The 23,506-nt window shown below is 39.3% G+C and overlaps 1 protein-coding gene across 7 annotated transcripts in view; it reads right to left on the bottom strand.

Annotated features, from left to right (window-relative positions):
- The window catches only part of C2CD3 (C2 domain containing 3 centriole elongation regulator), a 148,866-nt gene that overhangs the window by 33,133 nt on the left and 92,227 nt on the right, over nt 1-23,506 (bottom strand). For all 7 annotated transcript variants that reach the window (XR_007156550.1, XM_047879431.1, XM_047879428.1 and 4 more), the window contains 4 exons: nt 15,468-15,606; nt 12,185-12,249; nt 7,956-8,161; nt 6,491-6,624 (listed from right to left, as the gene is read on the bottom strand). Coding sequence is in view for 6 of the 7 variants with exons in the window: in XM_047879431.1 (XP_047735387.1) it covers nt 6,491-6,624; nt 7,956-8,161; nt 12,185-12,249; nt 15,468-15,606 (544 nt within the window). In the remaining variant the exon portion in view is untranslated. The remainder of the gene's footprint in view (nt 1-6,490; nt 6,625-7,955; nt 8,162-12,184; nt 12,250-15,467; nt 15,607-23,506) is intronic.

Genomic DNA, 23,506 nt, shown 5'->3' with positions numbered 1-23,506 from the left:
TTTAGTTTCTATATCATTTATTTTTGCTCTAGTCTTTATTATTTCCTTCCTTCTCCTGGTTTTGGTTTTTTGTTTGTTTGTTGTTGTTCTTTTTCTAGCTCTTGTAGGGGTAAGATTAGGTTGTTTGAGATTTTTCTTCCTTTTTGAGGTAGACCCGTGTTACTATACATTTCCCTCTTAGAACTGCTTTTGCTGCGTCCCAAAGATTTTGGACCATTTGTGTTTTAATTTCATTTCTTTCTGTGTAATTTTTTATTTCTTCTTTGATTTCTTGGTTGACTCATTCATTTTTCAGTAGCGTTATTTCCATGTATTTTCACTCTTTCTAGATTTTTTCTTGTGGTTGACTTCTAGTTTCATAACGTTGTGGTTGGAAAAAATATATGTTATGACTTTGATCTCTTTAAATTTGTTGAGACTTGTTTTGTGGCCTAATATATGATCTATCTGGAGAATGTTCCATGTTCACTTGATAAGAATGTGTATTCCAGAGTAGATCAGTATGGAGGCTCCTCAAAAAAGTAAAATAGAACTACCCTATGACCCAGCAATTGCACTACTAGTTATTTATCCAGAGGATACAAAAATACAGATTTAAAGGGGTACATGCACCCTGATGTTTATAGCAGCATTATCAACAAAAGCCAAACTATGGAAAGAGAGCCTAAATGTCTATTTACTGATGAATGGATAAAGAAGATGTGGTATATTTACACAATGACTATTACTCAGCCATCAAAAAGAATGAAATCTTGTCATTTGCAACGACCACAGATGGAGCTATGGTGTATTATGCTAAGCAAAATAAGTCAAACAAAAATACTATATGATTTCCCTCATATGTGAAATTGAGGAAACACAAGAGGTGAACATACAGGAGGGGGAGAAAAAAAGAGAGGGAAACAAACCATAAGAGACTCTTAACTGTAGAGAACAAACTGAGGGTTGATGGAGGGAGGTGGGTGGGGGATGGGCTAAATGGGTGATGGGTATTATGGAGGGCACTTGTTATGATGAGCACTGGGTGTTACATGTAAGTGATGAATCACTAAATTCTACTCCTGAAACCAATATTACACTATATGTTAACTAACTAGAATTTAAATAACAATTTGAAAAAAATGGAGTATTTTAAATAAATGACATTTTACAATATTTTATATGAACAAATCTTTTCCTAGTAGTTTCCCTTTTTTTCAAGGTTCTACATTTTTCTTTTACTTTTTAAAATAAAACATGTAAGGGGCGCCTGGATGGCTCAGTTGGTTAAGCGTCCGACTTCGACTCAGGTCATGATCTCGCGGTCCGTGAGTTTGAGCCCCGCATCGGGCTCTGTGCTAACAGCTCAGAGCCTAGAGCCTGTTTTGGATTCTGTGTCTCCCTCTCTCTCTGACCCTCCCCTGTTCATGCTCTGTCTCTCTCTGTCCCAAAAATAAATAAACGTTAAATAATAAAATAAAATAAAACATGTAACATGGAAAAAAAAGAAAAAAAAGAATGTGTATTCTGCTGTTTTATGATGGAATGTTCTGAATATATCTGTTAAATCTATCTAGCCCAGTGTGTCACTGAAAGCCACTGTTTCCTTGTTGATTTTCTGTTTATTTCCACTGACTTAAGTGTTACCCATTCTCCTTTAATAAATTGTCCACATTACAGCCTGAGTGATTTTTTTTAAAACACAGGTCTGGTAACAGTAAGAACAACACTATTTATGGAGTCCTTATTATGTGACAAGCACTGTTCTAAGCATTTGTGTACTAAACTATTTAATCACCGTTGTTTCTTTCTAGCTTCGGTTTCTCTGTTTTTAATCTATAAAACAAATTTCAAATTTCTCAGCATGGTATTCAAAAACTTGACTTCGGCAATAACAGTCTTCTCTTTAAGTAACAGCTTCAATGAGATAGCATTCACATCCCATACAATTTACCCAAAGTCTACAATTCAATTGTTTTTAGTATATTCACAGAGTTGTGTAAACATTGCCACAATTTTAGGATACTTTCATCACCCCCCAAAAAATTCTATACCTATACATCAGCAATCACTCCACACTTCCCCTTCTGCCCCAAACCCTCACCCAAACCTCCCAGCTCTAGGCAATTGCCAATCTACTTTCTGATTCTATAGATTTGCCTAATCTGGAAATTCATGTAAATGGAATCATAACAACATACAGTCTTTTGTGACTAGCTTCATACATTTAGCATTTTTTTAATTATTATTTTTTAATGTTTATTTATTTTTGAGAAATACAGAGAGAGAGAGAGCCAGACAGAGTGCAATTGGGGGAGAGGCAGAAAGAGAGGGAGACAGAATCCGAAGCAGGCTCCAGGCTCTGAGCTGTCAGCACAGAGCCTGATGTGGGGCTCAAACTCACAAACCATGAGATCGTGACCTGAGCCAAAGAAGTCAGACACTCAACTGACTGAGCCACCCAGGTGCCCCACATTTAGCATGTTTTTAAGCTTCACCCATGCTGTAGCATGTATCAGTAATTCATTCCTTCTCATAGCTGAATAATTTTCCATTATATAGAGATATCACATTTTATTCATCTACTCATCAGATGATGGACATTTTGTTTGTATTTTTTAGTTACTAGGAATAATGCTACTACAAACACGTACAAGTTTTTGTATGAACATATGATTTATTCTCTTGGGTATATACTTGGAAGTGGAATTACTGGATCATACTCTATGTTTAACCTTTTAAAAGGAAGTGCCAGACCGTTTTCCAAAGCAGCTGCACCATTTTAAGATCCCACCTACCATGTATGAGGGTTCCAATTTCTCCACATCCCCTCCAACATTTGTAATATTTGTCTTTTTGATTACAGTCATTGCAGTGGGTATGAAGTGGTATCTCATTATGGTTCAATTACATTTTCCTGATGGCTAATGATGTTAACCATCTTTTCATATGTTTATTGACCCTTTGTATATGTTCTTTGGACATATGTCAATTCAGACCACTTGTCCATTTTTACTTGGGTTACTTGCCATTTATTATTGAGTTGTAGGAATTCTTTATATATTCTGGTACAAGTAAGTCCCTTATCATATCTATGTTTTACAATTATTTTCTCCCATGCTGTTGGTGGCCCTTTCATTTTCTTGATGGTATCATTTGTAGCATGAAAGTTTCTAATTTTGATGAATCCAGTGTACTTTTTCTTTTGTTGCTTCTGCTTTTGGTGTCTTATGTGAGGAATCACTGCCTAATCTAAGGTCATGAAGATTTCCTCCTATGTTTTCTTCTAAGAGTTTTATAGTTTTAGCTCTTACATTTAGATATATAATCCTTTTGGAGTTAATTTTTATATACAGTGTGAAGAAGGGGTCCAACTTCAATCCTTTGCATGTGGATATATAGTATCATTTTCTGAAGACTGTTCTTTCCTCATTAAACTATCTTGGCATCTTTGACATCTTGGCATCTTTGGCATATGGGTTTATTCTGGACTCCCAATATATTCTACTGACTTAGATTTCTATCCTTATACCAGCAGCACACTGTACTGTTTACAGTAACTTTGTGTTAAGCTTTGAAATTAGGAATTCGTTCTTTTTCAAGACTGTTTTGCCTACTCTGTGTCCCTTGAGCTTCCATATGCATTTTAGGACTAGCTTGCCCATTTCTACGAAGAATCCAAAAGGGATTATGATAGGGAGTGTGTTGAATCTATAGATCAATTTGGGGAATACTGCCATCTTAACAATATTAAGTCTTCTAATCTGTGAACATGGGATATCCTTCCATTTATTTAGACCTTCTTTAATTTCTTTCAGTAATGTTTTGTAGTTTTCAGAGAGTAAGTTTTGCACTTTAAAAAATTTTTAAATCTTTATTTTTGAGAGAGAGAGAGAGAGAGAGAGCGTGCCGGGGAGAGGCAGAAAGGGAGGGAGACACAGAATCCAAAGCAGGCTCCAGGCTCTGAGCTGTCAGCACAGAGCCCGACATGGGGCTTGAACCCACAAACCATGAAATCATGACCTGAGCTGAAGTCGGACACTTAACTGACTGAGCCACCCAGGTTCCCCGCACTTTTTTGTTAAGTTTATTTTTAAGTATTTTATTCTTTTTGATGCTATTGTAAATGGAATTGTTTTCTCAATTTCATTTTGGGTTATTCATTGTTGATGTACAGATATACAACTGATTTTTTAAAATTATTTTTTTAATGGTTATTTATTTATTTATTTTTTTGAGAGACAGAGACAGAGAGACAGAGTGAGAGCGGGGAGGGACAGAGAGAGAGAGGGAGACACAGAATTCAAAGCAGGCTCCAACTCAACGTGGAGCTTGAACTCATGAACCGCGAGATCATGACCTAAGCTGAAGTCAGATGCTCAACCGACTGAGCCACCCAGGTGCCTCATATAAACAACTGATTTTGTATATTAGAATAAAAAGTGTTGGTTGTGGGCACCTGGGTAGCTCAGTTGGTTAGGCATCCGACTCTTGGTTTGGGCTCAGGTCAAGATCTCATGGCTTTGTGGGTTCTAGCGCCATGTTGGGATTCTCTCTCTCCCTTTCTCTCTGCGCTCCCCTACTCGTGCTGTCTCTCTCTCAAAATAAATAAATGAACTAAAAAAAAAAAATGTTGGTTGAAATTTCTAATATGGTAAAAATGGATAGATATAATTTACCTAAATAAACCTCTTTGAGGTTATCACTAATTTTTAAGAGTATAAAGGGTTCTGAAGTGGAAATGTTTGAAAACTGCTTTACTAAGGTATAACTGGTATATAATGAATGTCACATATTTAAAGTATACAATATGAGGTAATTTTTTTGGGTATAATTTTTTATCATGACTGAAAAACTATTGACCAAATAACAACCCTTTATTGGAGAAGTATCAAACTGGTTATTTGGTTCAATTATAGCATAATTTCATGCCACAATATTGAGTTTTGACATATGTGTACTTCTAAGGAAACCATTACAACATAAAGATTATGAACATATCCATCACACTTAAAACTTTCCTCCTGTCCTTTATAATTCTTCTCTCTTTCTTGCTCTAGTCATCCTTTCTTGTCCCTAAATAACTACTGATTTGCTTTCTGTTGCTATAGATTAGTATGTGTTTTCTAGAATTTTATATAAATGGAATCAGATACAATGTACTAGCTTCTCAACATATTTTGAGATTCATTTTGTTGTGTATCAGTATTGCCTTTTGAAAAATTTCTTAGTAGTATTTCTTTGTATGAATATACCACAATTTGGTTAGCTTTAGATGGCTGGCTGGATCAGAATATGTCATTTTGATATAGTCCTTTTGAGATGGGAACAGGGATGTTTTTATGTGGACGAAAAGCAAACCACTAGACTTAGCTTTTACAATTACTAAATAGTGTCCTCATCATTGATCTATATTCTATCCTAATACCAGTACCCTTATCCTATCCATGTCTCATGGACTGGTTATGGTCAAAGTAACACCCATAAAATAGATAACAGAAAAATTATTTAAGCCTGTGATTTAGGATTTGACAGACACATGGGATCCCTTTATATAGAGGGTAGAGGCACTCTTTATGTGGTAAGCAGGTAGAGAGAGCTACACAGCACTGAAGTGGGCTTTGGTGTTAGAGAGTATCTTTCTGGAATAAAGGATCTACTCATAAGTGCTACTGTAGGAATGGCTATTTTAAGGGAAGATCCCTTGTCTTATCCCTGAAGTAGGGAGACAGACACAGGAAAGACTGGTGGAGGCAGGGGGATGACAAATGCCACTAAGGCCGGGAAGGGAGTGGGGTAGAAAGCAGCAATGTTATTCCTAGACCTCGTCCTTTAAGAGAATGGAATGTGCTCTAGCCCCAATATCCATATGCATGTCCATGGTTGGCTTTGCAAAGCAATTGGATGGGCCAGTTGCTTTTTATAAAATAATTTGGTTCCTAGGTTTGGAAAGGGAAAGACCTCACACAGCTGATGACTGATTTTAGGGATAAAGGTTAAAGGCCTCTGAGGAAAAAAGAAAAGTATCCTTTCCACTGAAGCTACCTTTTGATAGCAGTAAATATTCTAGTTCCTATCTTATAAAAATTTTGTTTTCATTGGATCCTGGAATTCCTAGGGATTGTGACAGAAGATCAACAAAGCTCTTTCCCTGTCTCTACTTTCTGACTCTGTAGATTTGCCTAATCTAGGTAATTTCTGGTTTCTTCCTCTAATAAAGGAAAGAGAGGGGCGCCTGGGTGGCTCAGTCAGTTAAGCATCTAACTTTGGCTGAGGTCATGATCTCACAGTTCATGGGTTCTAGCCCCATGTCCGGCTCCGTGCTGATAGTGCTGCTTGGGATTTTCTCTCTCTCTGCCCCTCCCCTGCTCATACTTTCTCTCTCTCAAAATTATATAAATTAAGAAAGTAAGAAAGAAAAGAAAAGAAATAAAGGAAAGAGAAATGACAAGCCAGTTAGCATGCTTCCAACTCTCTGACTCTTATTTCTTCCCATCAAAAATTCACTCACCTCGTAGGAGAAGAGAAATCAAGTCCCCTTGATGAGGTGTGAGCAGGTTGTTCTGGGGTCCATCTTGCAACCCAGCCAGGGAATGCAGCATACATACCAGAAGCAGGGAAGGAAAAGGGGCTGTGTATTGGGATCTGTAGAATCAATGAGAAAAATGGTACACTTGTCACCACAAATTCTTTTGGAACAAAGCAGTATAAATAAATTTGTAAAATTTACTGTATGTAGATAAATATAATTTACTGAGCATTTTCAATGTTGAAGGCTGTACTAAGCAATTTACATGCATTTTCTCATTTAAGCTTCACAATAATCTTATGAGGTAGGTACTATTATTATCCCCATTTTACACACTATGCTATCAGATTGCTTTTTAGTTACTTTATCTGTTTTTATGTTCCTGCTCCCCCAGCTAGTTTGTGAACTCCTGGCTGGATATCATTGTATTTTACATGTGAGGCTGATCTGGCTGTCGTATTTCTTGTCTCATGACTATCAGGGTAGGTGTGAAGAAAAGACCTTCTTATACACAAACTGTTTAACTCTGTCACTTTCTCATGCATTCATTCATATTCAATATTTACTGACGCACACTCTGCCAGACCCTGGGCCGACATCCATGATAAAAGAGGTAAAAAAAACCAAACAACCCTACAATCTTTGCTTTGATAGAGTTCCTCCATCTGGGACAGTCTGAAAATTCTTTCTTTTACAGTTAAACTCCCTAAAAGAGTTCTTTGTATTTGCTATTGTTGATTCCCCTCTTTCTGTTTTTTTTTTAAATATAAGATAGACTAATGATTTTAATGTAATAGAATTTTTGAAAACTTCAGCCAATATGTTTCAAACTCCACGCTACAAATAATTTTATTTAAAAATTGAGATACGGCCATTTGTGAGAACATGGAACAGAGAACAAACTGATGGTTGTTAGAGGTGAGGGAGAGGGCAAAATGGGTTAAGGGGAGTGGGAGATACAGGCTACCAGTCATAGAATGAATAAGTCACGGGAATAAAAGGCACAACATAGAGAATACAGTCAATGGTATTGTAACAACATTGTATGGTGACAGATGGTGGCTGCACTTGTGGTGAACACAGCATTATATATAAACTTGTCAAGTCATTATGTTGTATACCTGAAACTAATGTAACATTGTGTGTCAACTAAAAAAGTTTTTTTAATTGAGATATAATTAATGTATTGTAAAATTCACCCTTTGAAAGTGTTCAGTTCAGTGGTTTTCAGTATATTCAAAGTTGTGAATCCATCACCACTATGTAATTCCACTATGTACACCACTGTGAAATTTTTATCACCCTAAAAAGGTCATGAGATCACCATGAGACACAAATACATAATGTGTTCTGCAAGCTGGAAAGTACCAAACACATGTAAAGGATCTTCTTATAGATTTTCTCAGTAGAACCCTTACTGGTTAAGAATTTGAATTAGGATACGTACCCGTGACCCTGGGGTCTCCATCCCACGTCTTGATTGTCTTTCTTCTTTGAAGTGCATCAAACTTTCCAGAGGGGAGACAGCAACTTTTATCTGCCCCTGGCACTCTCCACTGAAGTCTGTGATGTTGTACCAGCCACAGACAAACTGGAAGCCAGAAAGAAGTGGGGAGAGGTCCACTGAGGCAAAGCCAATCACCCTCTCCTCATCTGTGGGGGAAGAGAGAAGAGCTGAGCAGTGTGACTGGGCATGTCTTGCCACTGACATTAGAGGTTGCACAGAGAATAGCTGATACAGAGGACTGGGCGGTGGTGGGGGTCGTTTAGTGATTCCAAAATCAGAAGAGAAGACAGATAATAAGGATGAGAGAGACTGGGAACCACAGCCTGCTTTCACTATTATGATTTCCCTTTTTGTATGGCAGGGAAAAGCTAGTAGAGTTGAGTTCTGTCCTCTTGATATAGGCAATTGGAAAACAACCCATAAACATAAGAAACACTTATTCTTTTCCCTACGTTATCATGTCTCAGTAATTTTCCTCAGGACATGGGTCTTGAAAAAAATCATCTGAAAGACCATCACCTTTGGAATTATGAGGGATTTACATATCTACATTTTCTCATTTATACTTGTCTGTATTTTCCAAATTCTCTATAACATACACATGTATTATATTTAATTAAAAACAAAAGTGACACAAATCACAAAAGAAAGCCAACCCCCTAGAAAATCAGTAGTCAGTACAAAATAAGAGCTTGGGCTCAAGCTTATAAGGGGGCTGCCCGTAATGAGTATGAAGACCCTTTCTTGGATAGACAAGCAACCATGCAATGACTCTTGTTTTCTGACTCATTGCTTCTTGTTCCTCATTTCTGACATGAAAGTATCTGGGGACAAACAGGCCCCCATCACTCCATAAGTTCTTTTTTTGTATAGGCTCCACTCCCTATAATGAATATTAAAGGCTGATTCTACCAAACATAGGACACAATTTTTAGTTTTCAATTTGCTAAATAAATCAAGGAATGTAAATTTTTAAGAGGAGTGGTCATGAGTTTCCAAGTTTCTTGTGCACACTGCTGGTGACACTGAGCTCATCACACACTGTCTAATGTTTGTTTAGACAGCTTACTCTTCTTTGGACTGGGACCCACCTGAAACCTGAGACCAAATGTCACTTGCTTTATGTTCCCTACACTCTCCATTCCTGGTGTAAATCTTCCTACATCATGAGGAAGTTGCTAAACATCCAGTGAGAACACAAATGACCTGGCCAACATAGAGTGGGACAGAGAGGAGGTGCATTACAATAGCTAATCTGAGTATGGCTTTGACTGAAAACACATTACTTTAATTCCCTAAACCTCAAGTCTCATATATACAATGAGAAGTAATGAACCAGATTTAAGACCCCTTCAACTTCCAAGTTGAAGTCTTAGGCTCTAGAACGTTTGAAGCTGTGTTCCCCAGAGTAGGAGTCAAGTTATTCCTACCCAACAGGAGTGAAGAATATTGGCTAGAACCATTAATTTGCACTCCAAAGATTTTTTTTAAAGCTTTGCAATGAAAACTAATCTTGCTTTGTTTGGCTATCCAAGTATAACCTGTTCTTGATAGATTGTAACTTTAGGGTTCTGCCTAATGAAAGCACTACATCTAAACATACCTGAGAAGGAATCAGGCTAAGGTGATCACTGAGAAAAACAATAGCTTTGAAGAGCTCAGTTTAATTATCAGATTGAGTGGGACAACCCATCATTCTTTCTTTGTAGTTTTGTGTTCTAATGATCTCAAACTTCCTTCATACTCGTTCTTTACTCCAGACTTTTGTATTTGCTGTTCCCTCTGACTATACTATTTCATGCCCCTTCATTTCTCAGCTGAAGTGTGCTCTAGGAAGCCTTCTCTGACATCCTGTCTGAGTTAGATATCCCCTACTGGAGAACCATATATTTGCCTAATCATACTATCCATGAGGACAGAGACCATGTATGCCTTATTTTATCTTTGAATCCCTAGCACTTAGCATAGTGCCTGGCACAGAGTAGGAACTCAAATATTTACTGAACACAGCTTGGCCAGGTTTGAGTACCTTTTGCATAGCTGAGGCTATGTGGAAAGGATGGAGTTAAGGGAAGAGAGGCATCTACCTACATTGAGAGACAGAGCTAAATAAGTGTGCTTCGTTGGGTCTAGGCATTTTCCCCATCTCCATTTACAATAGGGTTTTACAGGATTCTCTGGAGGTCCCAAAAGATAGGGAAATGTATTTTGTTCTTCTCTATACTGAATAGCCCTAGCACAGTACCTGAAGCATAGTAGGTGTAATAAAAATAGCTCCATGTATTAAGCACCAATTATGTGCCAAATACTTTACTTTTTTAAATGTTAACTTATTTATTTTGAGAGAGGAGGATAGAGAGCAAGTGGGGGAGGGACAGAGAGGGAGAGAGAGAGAGAGAGAGAGAGAGAGAGGGAGAGGGAGAGAGAGAGAGAATCCCAAGCAGGCTCTGCACTCTCTGCACAGAGTCCCATGTGGGGTTTGAATCCATGAACCGTGACCTGAGCTGAAACCAAGAGTCGGATGCTTAACTGACTGAGCCACCCACGTGCCCCATGTGCCAAATACTTTATAAATATTATCTCTATTCCTCATAAAAATCCTGTAGGGCAGGTACTATTATCCTTATTTTATTAATAAGGAAACAAAGGCTCAAAGACATAAAGTGTTTTACCTTAGGTCATGTAGTTTGTAAATAGCAGAGCCAAGATTTGACTCTAGGTCTGTATAAGACCAAAACTTACTCTTTTCTTCTCACTACAGTAAGTGCTGAATCGAGGCAAACCACAGTCTGCTTGACCATCTCTGGAGTACTTCAGAGAAAGAAAAGAATAGAAAGCCAGGGAGGAGGTGGAGCCTAGTTAAATATACCAGGAGTTCCTTGTGTTGGTTCAGAGAAAATGCATTTATAATCAGTTCCTGCTACATTTATGAGGTTAGGTAGGGGTGGGGGACATGATAAGTGAATCTAAGGCAGGAGCATGGGATAAATCATTGAAACCAGATTCACAGCCTCATTTCCAAACCAAAGCACAGGAGGAGAGACAGGTAAGTCCATTTCTTTTACACATTGACTACTCTCAGGTCTTTATTAGGCTCTGGGGTTAGCTCTCAAACTTACCACTGGCAAATAGTGTAAAAAAATGTGTAAAAGGCCCTAGCAAGAATGTTAACGAAGCTAGATTTATAGGAGGGATTTAGTTAAGACAACATTTTCTAAGCATGGAAACTGTGACATAACTGGATGTCCTCATCTGCTCACTTTTCCCATCCAATCTTACTAGCATGGTGAAGTACAAAGGGTGAAGGCTGTACAGCCAGTCAGAACTGGGTTCAAATCCTGGCTCCACCGATTAATAGGCATATGACCTTAGTCAAGCCCTAAACTTTCTTGGGCCTCAGCTGTTACATTTGTAACATTTAACTAATTATATTTTTACCTGCTTTTAGATATTTGGAAAGCTCTCAGCATACTACCATTCACTAATAAGAACAAGAAAAACTGAGAAGGTTTTACTAAGTATCAGGAACTCATTTAATTCTTCCCCTGAGGTAGGTACTATTTTATAAAGAAACTGAGCATAGAGAAATTAAGTCATTCACCCAAGGTCATACTACCTTGTAAGGGGTAGAACTGGTATTTGAATCCCAAGAGTGTGGCTTCAGAGTCTGTGCTCTTAATGTTGTTGAATTATGCCTCTTAATAATGGTAGCTGACTAAAACGAGGTTCAAGGACCATGATGTTAGCACCTCCATCCTGGGGAGGTTCTTAGAACAAGATTCTAGTCTTGTGTACTGCTTAAACATGCTAGGGTCTTGGTTAATAAGCCAGAGTCAACAGAAGGTGTAACATCATACAAAGGGGGAGAAATCACTTGTGTATGGCAGGCTATACACTGTGACTGTTGAGATACAACTGGAAAGATTAAATGTACTTGGACTTCTGCACTAAGCAGGCGGTCAAATAAAATGATATGGCTTCTAAGGACTTAACTTCCATAGGAGAATAATGTGGCATTCTGTGAGATTCCCTCTAACATATACATGTATTCCCCATATCATAAGAGCCATGGGTTCACCTGGTTAAAAAAAGAAAGGGATTTGGAATTGTCAACAGGATGTGAGCTCATTTTCACAACCAAATAGATATTCACAGAATAGAGTTCATACCTCCTTTATGCCAAACTTTGAAGACCAGAGTTTGTTGTGGGTCCAAAAGAAACTCTTTTGATAGCCTATTAAGAAAAACAACCACCATAAATTAACTGTGTAGGAATTAACTTCTGCAGTATGAAACTTAGATTTGAAAAATATCTTATAGTTTGCAAAGCACTTTCCTAACATTTTCTTTTTTTTTTTTTTCAACGTTTATTTATTTTTGGGACAGAGAGAGACAGAGCATGAACGGGGGAGGGGCAGAGAGAGAGGGAGACACAGAATCGGAAACTGGCTCCAGGCTCTGAGCCATCAGCCCAGAGACTGACGCGGGGCTCGAACTCCCGGATCGGGAGATCGTGACCTGGCTGAAGTCGGACGCTTAACCGACTGCGCCACCCAGGCGCCCCTCCTAACATTTTCATAGTCATCTTATAGGATATATTTTTATCTTCACAGTTAAAATGAGGGATAGAAGCTCAGAGAGAAGTAACTTGCCAAGACTTAAAATCAGGCTTCCCAGATGCAGTACTTCCCTGCCTGATGATATCTGCCACATTCAGACTCAGTTTCTCAGGACAAGAGGGGGTGTGGAAAGGGAGTTCCTCAAGAGGTAATGGCCAGTTTACTGGAGCAGGTAGGGATTCTTTTTATGCAATGTTGAAAGGGGAATGGTGCGAAGGGAGGAAGAGGGGAAAAGAACATCTACTGAGTGCCTACCCTGGACCAGGCATGGTGCCTAGTGTCTCATATACATGTAATCTGCACAAAAACCTAGACATGGCATTATTATCCCTGCTTTACAGATGATACAGATGGGCTAAGAGAGGTCAAGTGTTTTGTTCATGGTCACATGTGAGTTGGTGAGTGGCAGGGCTGGGACTTAAAGCCTAGTTTGCTTGACTCCAAAGCCAAATTGTCCAGAGGCAAAGCACCAAAATAGGAAAGTGCCCAATTTTCATACAAGGTAAAGAAGTTGATGTGGAATTCAGTGAGTATCTCTAATACATTTTATGTGAAGTGACTTACATAGTTTTAAATTACAAATATTTGGAAAATTCAAAAACAGGTACCATTGTTCCAGGAGATCCAGGGAAAACCAAGAGACTTACTATCCTTCCCTAGACACCGTTGGGGAACTGAAGAGAGCCCAGTTTAACACCAATGAGAGATGTTGTGATAAAGTGAAATACTGTGTCAAAAATCTGAAGTCTAGCTCATGGTCAAAATACACATCTCTGAATTCTAGCTCTACTATTATCACTTGAGTGGCCCTGGAAACGCAGACTTTTTGAGCCCTGGTTTTCTTACCTGTTAAATTGGATAATTATTTTCTACCTATGAGGTTCCTAGCAGCATCAAGTGAAACAATTTTGTGAGAAAGCAATTGTAAACAGCACCATTACTCATTTTTCTTCTCATCTTTCCTCTGCTTCCAACAGACTATGTAACCTCCCTGGTCCACAGTCTTAACTTTAAAGTGAGGTGATGGGGGCGCCTGGGTGACTCAGTCGGTTAAGTGACTGCCTCTTGATTTCGGCTCAGGTCATGATTTCATAGTTTGTGGGTTCCAGCCCTGTGTTGAGCTCTTTGCTGAGAGTGTAGAGCCTGCTTGGGATTCTCTCTCTCCCTCTCTCTCTGCCACTCCCTAACTCATGCTCTTTCTCTGTCTCACACACACACAAAATAAATAAACTTAAAAAAAAGATTAACAAAAAAATAAAGTGAGGGGATGAAATTAGGAAACTGTCAATGTCACGTCATCAAGTCCATAAAGTTAATTTCTGAATGAATAAATCACCTTCACTTAGAAGCTTAGCCCTCTGGCTTCCTGCCTTTTAAGGCAGATTTGATATTTTGGATGAAGTACCTGACCATTAAGGCCAGAATTTCTGTAATTTCCGGTAGCTCACCATAGATAGTACTGAGTTGTCACTGTAGTTTTAGCACCTGACTCAGGCCAGCCTCTTAAATTTCAAAACATTGAACATGTGAGCAAGTGCTGAGGCTCAGCTAGGTATGTAAATACTGTGAGAAAATAGCAGATCAGACACCATGTGGTGTAGCTACTGTTGTACTGTTGGTGAATAAGAAAGAAACTTTATAAAGACAATAGTTAACAGTAGTTATACTAGAACTCACACTTAAAAAAAATTTTTTTTTAATGTTTATTTCTGAGAGAGAGAGAACGAGAGAGCATGAGCGGGGGAGAAGCAGAGAGAGGGAGACACAGAATCTGAAGCAGGATCCAGGCTCCGAGCTGTCAGGACAGAGCCCTATGCGGGGCTCAAACTCATGAACTGTGAGATCATGACCTGAGCCAAAGTCAGATGCTTAACTGACTGAGCCACCCAGGCGCCCCGAGAACTCACACTTTTAATGATGATGACACAGGTGACAGAAGAAAAGGGAGGATGTGCCTTGCACTGCAGCATCAGGCCTGTATGTCAGCCCCTTACCTCTGAGCCACACTCCAACATGACTGACAGGACTCCCCTTCTAATTCTTTTGAGTCTTCCAAAGGAGATCTAACATTTGTTGAGTGCCTGCTATGTACCATGAGGTAATTTTCCTAAATGTCATCTAATTTGGACCTCACAATAACTCTGTAAAAATTAACCCCACTTTACAGATGAGGAATCTGAGGCTCAGAGATATAATGTAATTTGTCCACACAGCTAATGAATGACAGAGATGGGGCTGGATGCCATATCTCTCTTGGTGCAAAGCCCAGGTTCTTTCTACTGCACCAGAAATCTTTTTCAAGAATATATAATCTGTAGTCTTTACTGAGGTTAGTTTGCTCTGCCTTCTTCACCTCTATAAATTGTGTATATTCTTCAATACTCAGTTGAATTATCTTATTTAAGAAGCCTTCCTTGAACTTCTGTGTTGGCCTAAATAATCTTTCTGAGATGCACAAGAATTCTTTTTTACTACCTTTACAGCACTTGTCACATTCTATTGTCTATTTTCCCAGGTAGACCATGAATACCTCAATAGCAGGGACTGTCTTAACCATCTTTCATTCCCAGTCCTTAGAACAAAGCGGGGCATATAAGAGGTCTTCACTGAATAATTTTTTAGTGGTACTGAGCTCAAAAGAGCTCAAAAAGAGTAAAAAAAAAACCCCACTGCAGTAAAATATTTAAACCATTACTAGCTGTGAATTCATAAGCACCAGAATTAAAAAACTGCTTGATAAGAAAATCATTTTCCCAGTCTGCTCAATATTGTTGTGTCTCTTGAAACAAAAAGCCAATTCTAAAAGACTGATGGAATATCATAAAATACAAACCTTGACTGCTGTTGAAAATTCCAGATGGGGGAATCTGTGTTTTCAACCACGTGGGTGAAGACAGGAGATGGCTCATCAGCTGTTGCAAAGGATACACAGCAACTGGGTATCAATACTTTCCGCTCTGTCAAGGGGATCCCTGAAATGGAACACAGTAGAATGACTGACTTTAGGGTGCCGGAAAGAATGTGCTGGAAGCCTCCCATTATACAGGTATAAGCAGGACCTATCTTTGGGTCTTTACTTGAGCTATTCCCTATATCTGAAGTGTTTCCAGTATCCTTTCTGCTACTTAAACTGTCCTTTCAAGGCTCAGTTCATAAATATTCCCCAGTGAAGAATGACCTCTCCCATCAACCTCATACTTTGTGGGATGATGGAAAATACTGGATTGAGAGAAAAAAGTAGAACTGCAAAAAGCCCGAGACTTAAAAGTCAGATGATCAATTATCAGCTCTGCCATATACATTCTGTGTGACTTTGAGCAAGGCTGATCTAGGCTATAGCTTCCTCAAATGGGGCATATGATACTTATACCTCCCAAGTTGTTACAAGGATTAAAAATAATATTAGGTAACTTATACACTACTTACTATGTGCCTGGTACTTTCTAATTACTATACATGTATTAGCTCATTTAGACTTTATAACCTCACACATAGGTTTTATTATTATTCCCATTATATAGATAAAAAAACTGGGGTACATAGAAAGTAAACATTTTAAGTGGTCACATGTTTATTAAATAATAGAACTGAGAGTCAAATTCAAGTATTCTGGCTCTAGAGTCCAAGCTCTCAGCCATTTTCTTCATTGCCTCTACTAGAGTTAAGAAATGTAAAACATTGAGTACTGTGCTGGTGTTAATTCTTACAAGATCAGGTCTCCAGTGTGGGACACTCAGTCATTTATTCTCTCTTAAGACAAAGTAAAATGGTTTTCTTTTCCTCCTTCCTAGGAGAATAACAGCATATAAGGGTAAATTTGAATGAGGGGACTGTAAGGAGGCAAGGTGAAGGCTTTAAGGCCCTCCATTTACATTCCAAATCCAAACACAGAAATGACAATGTGTATTTTTCACATTTTGCCAGGCTGTGTTCCAGCCCTTATGAGGACCTACAGCAGAAGTTTTTCTTCAGTCATCTCAGTTTACCCAAAAGATGATTCTCTGTTTTATAGAAGCTCACAAATGTTGGTAGGGGAATGTGAAGTCCACACAAGGAGGATGAATGTCCTGAATTACATTCATTACAAAGTCAACCTTAAAGTTGTGATACGTAGAGAGCAGACTTTTCATATAAGATCTCAATAGGCTGCCTAAACCTACTTACCTAAACTGCTATTCAAAGAAATACAGTTATCTGTGGAGGTCACAATTTAAGTTAGAAAATGTAACATTAAAATTTTTAATTTATTTATGAGGAAAAAAACCAACAAAAATGAAGACAGTTGGTGATACTAGATAGTCTATAAATGAACTAACAAGATAACCACTAGCCACAAGTGGCTATTTAAATTAAATTCATGAAAATATAGATGAAAAATTCAGTTTCTCAGTTGCACTGGCCACATTTCAAGTGCTCAATTGCCACATGTGGCTACTGGCCACCATACTGGACAATAAAGATACAGAACATCTCCATCACAGTACAGAGTTCTTTTGGACAGTGCTGAGTAATTGAGACTCTGTATAATATAGAGTCTATGTATTCCACAAGATCACTTTCAGCTCTGAATCTCTGCTATGAATCTTAGGATTACAGATGAAGGAAAGAAAAAAGAAGAAGTGTGTCTTAAACATAACTTAAGCAACCCAGAGGAACAAAAAACTCACATTATCACTACTACCACAGGGCCTCCCAGCATCCAAGATATAAAATGGCTTCAGTGCGTTCTGTTTCCTACAACTGAACACTCCCTGACACAGCTGCTCTTTCTCCCACTTTCCTTAGAAAGTCTCAAGCTTTTCAATTGATTTCTTCCAATAAAATGTCATAAATCCTCACAGTGAGGGAGAGATAATCTGCCTCTATGTTGGCAGTTCCCACAAAATCCTGTGATAATCTGTGTCTGGGTTTTCCTCACTAAACTCAGAGTTCCCTGAATGCATGGAGAGGACCCAAGGCCCTTATTAAAGGTGTGCAGTCTCGCCTCTACCTCTGTCTACAGACACTTGCCAGGGTTGGAGAGAGAAGCTGCCTTATCTGCTTGCAGCATGCACACACCAGCAGAGGACAACAACATCTGCTCCGGAAAGCTCTGAGAGATCAGCAGAGAGGGCCAGTTATGGTTCTGAGAGGCAGGACCCTAGGTTCCTGTGAACTCTGCCACTAATTTACCATGACATGAGTACTTCATTCTGGCTCTCTGGGTATCAGTTTCCTCACCTGGAACATGTACTCCCAAAACACTTCTTGCAATAAACTTATGATTCTAAATGTCTACTAGTACTGCTCAGAACACTCTCATACCACCCACCCCACCCCATCCCTTTTAAACGTCTGTTAGTTTTGAAGATGGTTTATCTGCTAAAGGCCTCGAAATAAAACTACTGCTTTGATTTTGGAAGAAAACTGTTTCTTACTCAATCTTGAATAGAAATACTCCTTTCAGCCAAACAGCAGGTGACAAATTACTTGAGAAAGCAGGTCTATCAGGTTTCCCTGGCTCTCTCCTTATGGGTAGAAATTCAGGTGGGCCTGTTTACATATCTGGAAAAGGTCAAGTTCTGAAACACTTTTTTGGAGGCAGCCTAGAAGAAAGCCACTATACCTCCCACAGGTTGGGACACACATCAAGAGCAGTTAAGGGGACTTGAGATGAACCAGTTTTACCGTTTTCCCTAGATTTCCTGTGTTTTATGTAAATATATGCATCAAGAAAGATATAATCGTTTCACAGAGATTAAAATAACAACCCCTTATATTCGGGTAACACCTTATAGCTTACAAATCTTTCTTATATACGAAACTTATGCTCATAACATACCTGAAAATCCCACAAGATAGGTGCCTCTATCCCTATTTCACAAATGAGGCAACCAGGGAACAGAGAGGTAAAGTGGCTTGCTCATCACGAACCTGGTTAACTAGGATTTGGAAGACCCAGCCAGGTTTCAGGGCTCCTACTCCAGGGTTTTGTCATTGCAATAGTTCTAATTAGCTCTATTTGGTTAAGAGCTCTCTCTCTGGCCTGGAATGAATGCATGGAAACCTTCCCCTCAAGCGATGCCCAAATTTGTATATTAACAAAAACTGAGTGTAGTTTCATTAAGTCAATGTTAACAGACACTTCCTCTCTGTCACATGTGCCCACATGGGTCAGGTTTGATTCCTGATCTGGGGGGAACAGACACAAACAAAATAAGAGAAAGACTATACCAAAAGCGCAGGTAGCTATGGGAACCCAGAGGGGCTCCTAACCCTGCCTGGGTAGGTTAAAAAGAGCCTCTAAAGGCTGATGATACTGTAGATAATTTTTGTTTCTACTGAGTATAGCTTAGATTACCCCAAATAATTTTACCTCTGTGTTCCTCAGTGCCTTATTTATAAAACAGGGCCAGCAATAACCTGTTTGTCTAGTAAAAGAATACAAATCTGAAGAGTACTGAAGCTGATTCATAAAGAAAGGATCTCAGAGCTTTCTTTAACAAAAGTATTCAAGAAGCTCTTTTAGAGGTGCCTGGGTGGCTCAGTCAGTTGAGTGTCTGACTCTTGATTTTGGCTCGGGTCATGATCCCAGGGTTGTGGGAGTGAGCCCTGCATTGGGCTCCATGCTGAACGTGGGCCTGCTTAGGCTTCTTTCTCCTTCCTCACCTCTGCCCCTCTCCCCTGCTTATGTGCACTCTCTTTCTCTCTCAAATTAAAAAAAAAAAAGGTCTTTTATTTTCAGAACCAGGACCACAGTGGAGACCACAGAAAGTTCAAAGCTGCTTTATGTTTAAGCTCTACTGAGGCTAATTCAGGGCTGTTTTTGAACCTTCTGCATGCAGCCTTGCATGCAAAATGATTTTCACAAAAGCTTGGCAAATTGTAGCTGAATCAGAGAGTATGGCATGAGTTGCCCTCAGCACTATGTTTTTAGATGATAAGAGCTAAAGGGAATCTTAGACATGAACGTGTATGGCCATCACATTTCATGGCTGAGGAGAAGAGAAATGCATTTGCTCAAAGTCACAAAGCAAGTTAATGACTTAGCTAGGGCCAGAACCCAGTCCTCTGACTCCCATTACAGAACTCTATTACATCATCATCTGGAAGGCACATTTCAGAGAGGTGGTGGGCAGGTCTGTATTTCTCAGGACCAAACACAGTGCCTGACTGACACATAAACTTTGTGGGAGGAAAGAATATATGGGTCTGTCACTGAGGGTAGAATCAAGAGACAACAGAGACCTCTGAAAATCAGATATCCACCCTGATGAGTGCTCTGCCCTGGATAAACAGAGAGAGGCCAAATAACAAGTGATTTATAGATTTGCAATTCATGCCAAAAATGTTGGAGGTGTTATGTATCATATTCACAAACAAGAGGACATTAGTACATTTGCTTAGCTACATCATGAAGATCAGGGTGCTGGGATACAGAAATAAACACACAGTCCCTGTCCCAAAGAACAGACAGCTAGTGGGGAGACACATTTATAGACATCTTCAGCGCAGACTGATATATAATATGAAGAAAGACAACTGTGTGGGAGTGGGGGTGGTGGTATGGGGGAGTTTGGGAAATCTAGAGGGAGGTTTTGTGCTAAGAGAGGTGGTCAGTAGGCTTCAAAGTGTTGGTGTCATTTAGTCTATCTTGAAGGATGAGGCCTAAGTTTGTTGAAAAGGAGAGAAAAAAAGGCATTCTAGGAAGAGAAAAGAGCATGGTCAAAGGCTTGGTAGTAGGAGAGAGAATGGTGCATTGGCAAAAAACAAACTGTTGACTGTAAGAAATGGTGCAAGATGAGGCTGGAAAGACTGATTAGGCCACGTGGGCAGCACTTTGTGTTCTATGTCACTGAGAGTGCAAGTGATACGAAGCCAACAAAGTATTTTAAGTTGAGAGAGGTCATATTTGTTGACAAGACATATAACCTCAACAGCAGAATGAAAAAGATACTGAAAGAAAACACTGGAAGCAGCAACCATTAAAAGGGCTATCCCATTAGTCCATGTTTCTGAAGCCTGAACAAGCAATGTGGCACTGAGAATGGAGAAGAGGTGACAGAAATTTTCTGTGTAAAAGGCCACGATCCTATACCCTGTATAGGACACAGTGGAATAAATATATTAATCCTGTGACTTATCCTCTGTTAAATTCCCCATAAGCAACTTTGCTGCAGGGGAGGCAAAGTAGGAAATCAGAGAAGGTGTTAAGAAGAGGGCATTTGACCAAGGCCTCAAATTCATCTACCTCCCCACTTAACAAACATTTACTGCTGCTTATGTGTCAGATGCAGTTTTAGGTGTTGGGGATTTAGCATAAATAAAACAAAACAAAGAAAAATCCCTGTTTCTGTAGGACTTATATTCTTCTAGAAAAGACAGAAAGTAAACAAAACACACTGTTAAAGGCTGTAGACAAAAATAAAGCAGGGAAGGGGCACCTGGGTGGCTCAGTCGGTTGGGCGTCCGACTTCGGCTCAGGTCATGATCTCGCAGTTCGTGGGTTCAAGCCCCGTGTCGGGCTCTGTGCTGACAGCTCAGAGCCTGGAGCCTGCTTCGGATTCTGTGTCTCCCTCTCTCTCTGACCCTCCCCCGTTCATGCTCTGTCTCTCTCTGTCTCAAAAATAAATAAACGTTTAAAAAAAAAAAATAAAGCAGGGAAGAGGGATAGAAAATGTTGGGGAGGGGCTACAATTTTAGATAGGTGGTCAGGGAAGGCCTTCTGAGACAAAGTTATTTCAATAAAGACAAACCAGGAGTTAAGAATATATCAAGCAGAGGAACATCAGATCCAAAGGCCTCCAGGCAGGAGTCTGTCTGTATTCCAGAAAAAGCAAAGGTGGGGGGGTGGGCAGCATGGCTGGAACAGGGTGAATGTGGAGAAGAGCAGGATACCAGCTGGAACTTGGTAGCTGGGGAAGGGGAGAAAGGAATTCAGGCTGAGAAAGGTGTGTGAACAAAGGCCCAGGGAATAGCTTGCTGTTTGTTGTGATGCAACACAAAGGAAGCCAAATACTACTGGAAGAAAATCACCATTGTGTCATCCATAGTCACTCTAAAATCATGTCAGTTAGTCTTAGTGGAGCCCTTGCTGCTGCTCAGCAATTTTCTTATCTATTTCTTCATGATTCCCATAACTCCCCTGCAATGACTAGCCAAAAGAGGATCCAGTCAGAGGATAAAGTGCTGATATTATCCCCCATGCCCTCTCTAAGCAAGCCCAGAATATACACTTTCCTACTTTAATACCTTTGTTTAAGTTGAAATATCTACCTGGAGTTTTATCTCCACCTTTCTGAAATCCTATTCATTCTAAAAACTTCTCTTGATTCCTCAGACATATCTCATCTCTCTGTTTTTAAACTCTCTAATTTTTAAAAAAATCTTTACTTATTTATTTTTGAGAGAGAGCGAGAGAGAGAGAATGAGCATGCACGTACACATGAACAGGGGAGGGGTAGAGAGAGAGGGACGCAGAATCCGAAGCAGGCTCCAGGCTCCAAGCTGTCAGCACAAAGCCCAACCTGAGGCTTGAACCCACAAACTGTGAGATCATAACCTGAACCAAATTCAGACATTCAACTGACTGAGCCACCCAGATGCCCCTCTAAACTTTCTAAATTCTATATATTATAGAGCTCTTTTGGCATTCAGAACATTTTGCTTTATATATCATTAATTGTGTAGTTGCCAGTCTTCTTAACGGGGATATCGGCTCTCAGAGGACAGAAACTATGTGTCATCTGCTCTGCCCTCTCTGTACCTGGCACTGGCCCAGCAGAGATTTACTACTTGCTGAATTGAACTGCCATTCTTGCAACGTAAGCATGGCACTGGGCATGCAATACATACCCACCCTGGACTAGAGTGACTGGTAAACATAGTGTAGGCAGGATTAACTGGCAAACACAGCCATATCTCAGGCAGAATGGTATACAGGAAAGAGCATGGGCTTCAGATCCAGACATAGCTGGACTCAAATTGTGGCTTCCCAGAGTTTATTAACTGTGTAACTCATGTCACTTTAACTTCTTGATCTTTAGAAAATGGGTAGGTACTGCAATCTATTCACACCATAACTGCACTTGTTGTAAGGATTAAATGAGATAATTGTTGTGCAAAAATGAGAATAGAACTTGATAGAAGGAGACGCTCAATAAATTATCGTCAAATTGCCTTCCCAAGTCATATTTTAAAAATGGAACTTATCTAATAGAAAAGTTGTAAGTATATTTGTATTGTCTTGTATTTGTACTTGTATCACTTTTTGCAATATAGGCACCCCACCCTAAAATGGAACGTAACTCATACCTCTGTATTTTAAAGTCTATTTTCAATGCAATAACAATAACAAAACAATTCTTAAAAAAAATTAAAGTTTTTTGTGCTTTCCTTAATTCAGTTTTTATATAATGTACTTGTCAAAAATAGGCTGCTTTGGTGGGGCAGTAAAAAAGCAAAAATTATTTCCTGGTTTTGTGATTCAAATGGGATCTCAGTATCTCTAATATAGCAAAGCAAGGACTGTACTTGGAGAAGACTTTGTCCTGAGATAAAACATTTCAAGGTGATTTCTATTGTTGACAACATCACAGGTACTGTTAATATTACAAGTGACTATTGCCAACTATTGCCTATGTTCACAATCACAGGAAATGTTAAGTTTTAGTTTGAGGGTAATAAAATTCAGATGTAATCATTTTCCTTTTCAAGTTCACCAACCTGACTTTTATCCTTGGAGCCTTTGGGGGGTTTAGCCATGCAGTGTTAAGAACTCTTGGCCCCAAGTGCATAATGAAGAGGACCTGAGTTGGTAGCAATGGAAAGAAAAAGAGAGTCCTCAGAGAAATTTAAGAGATAATACAACAATTTAATGGATTTGATGATTTG

Source organism: Prionailurus viverrinus, chromosome D1 (genome assembly GCF_022837055.1).
Source record: "Prionailurus viverrinus isolate Anna chromosome D1, UM_Priviv_1.0, whole genome shotgun sequence".
Taxonomy (NCBI): domain Eukaryota; kingdom Metazoa; phylum Chordata; class Mammalia; order Carnivora; family Felidae; genus Prionailurus; species Prionailurus viverrinus.
The sequence above is the reverse complement of the archived record's forward strand: the minus strand, read 5'-3'. Positions and strand labels throughout refer to the sequence as shown.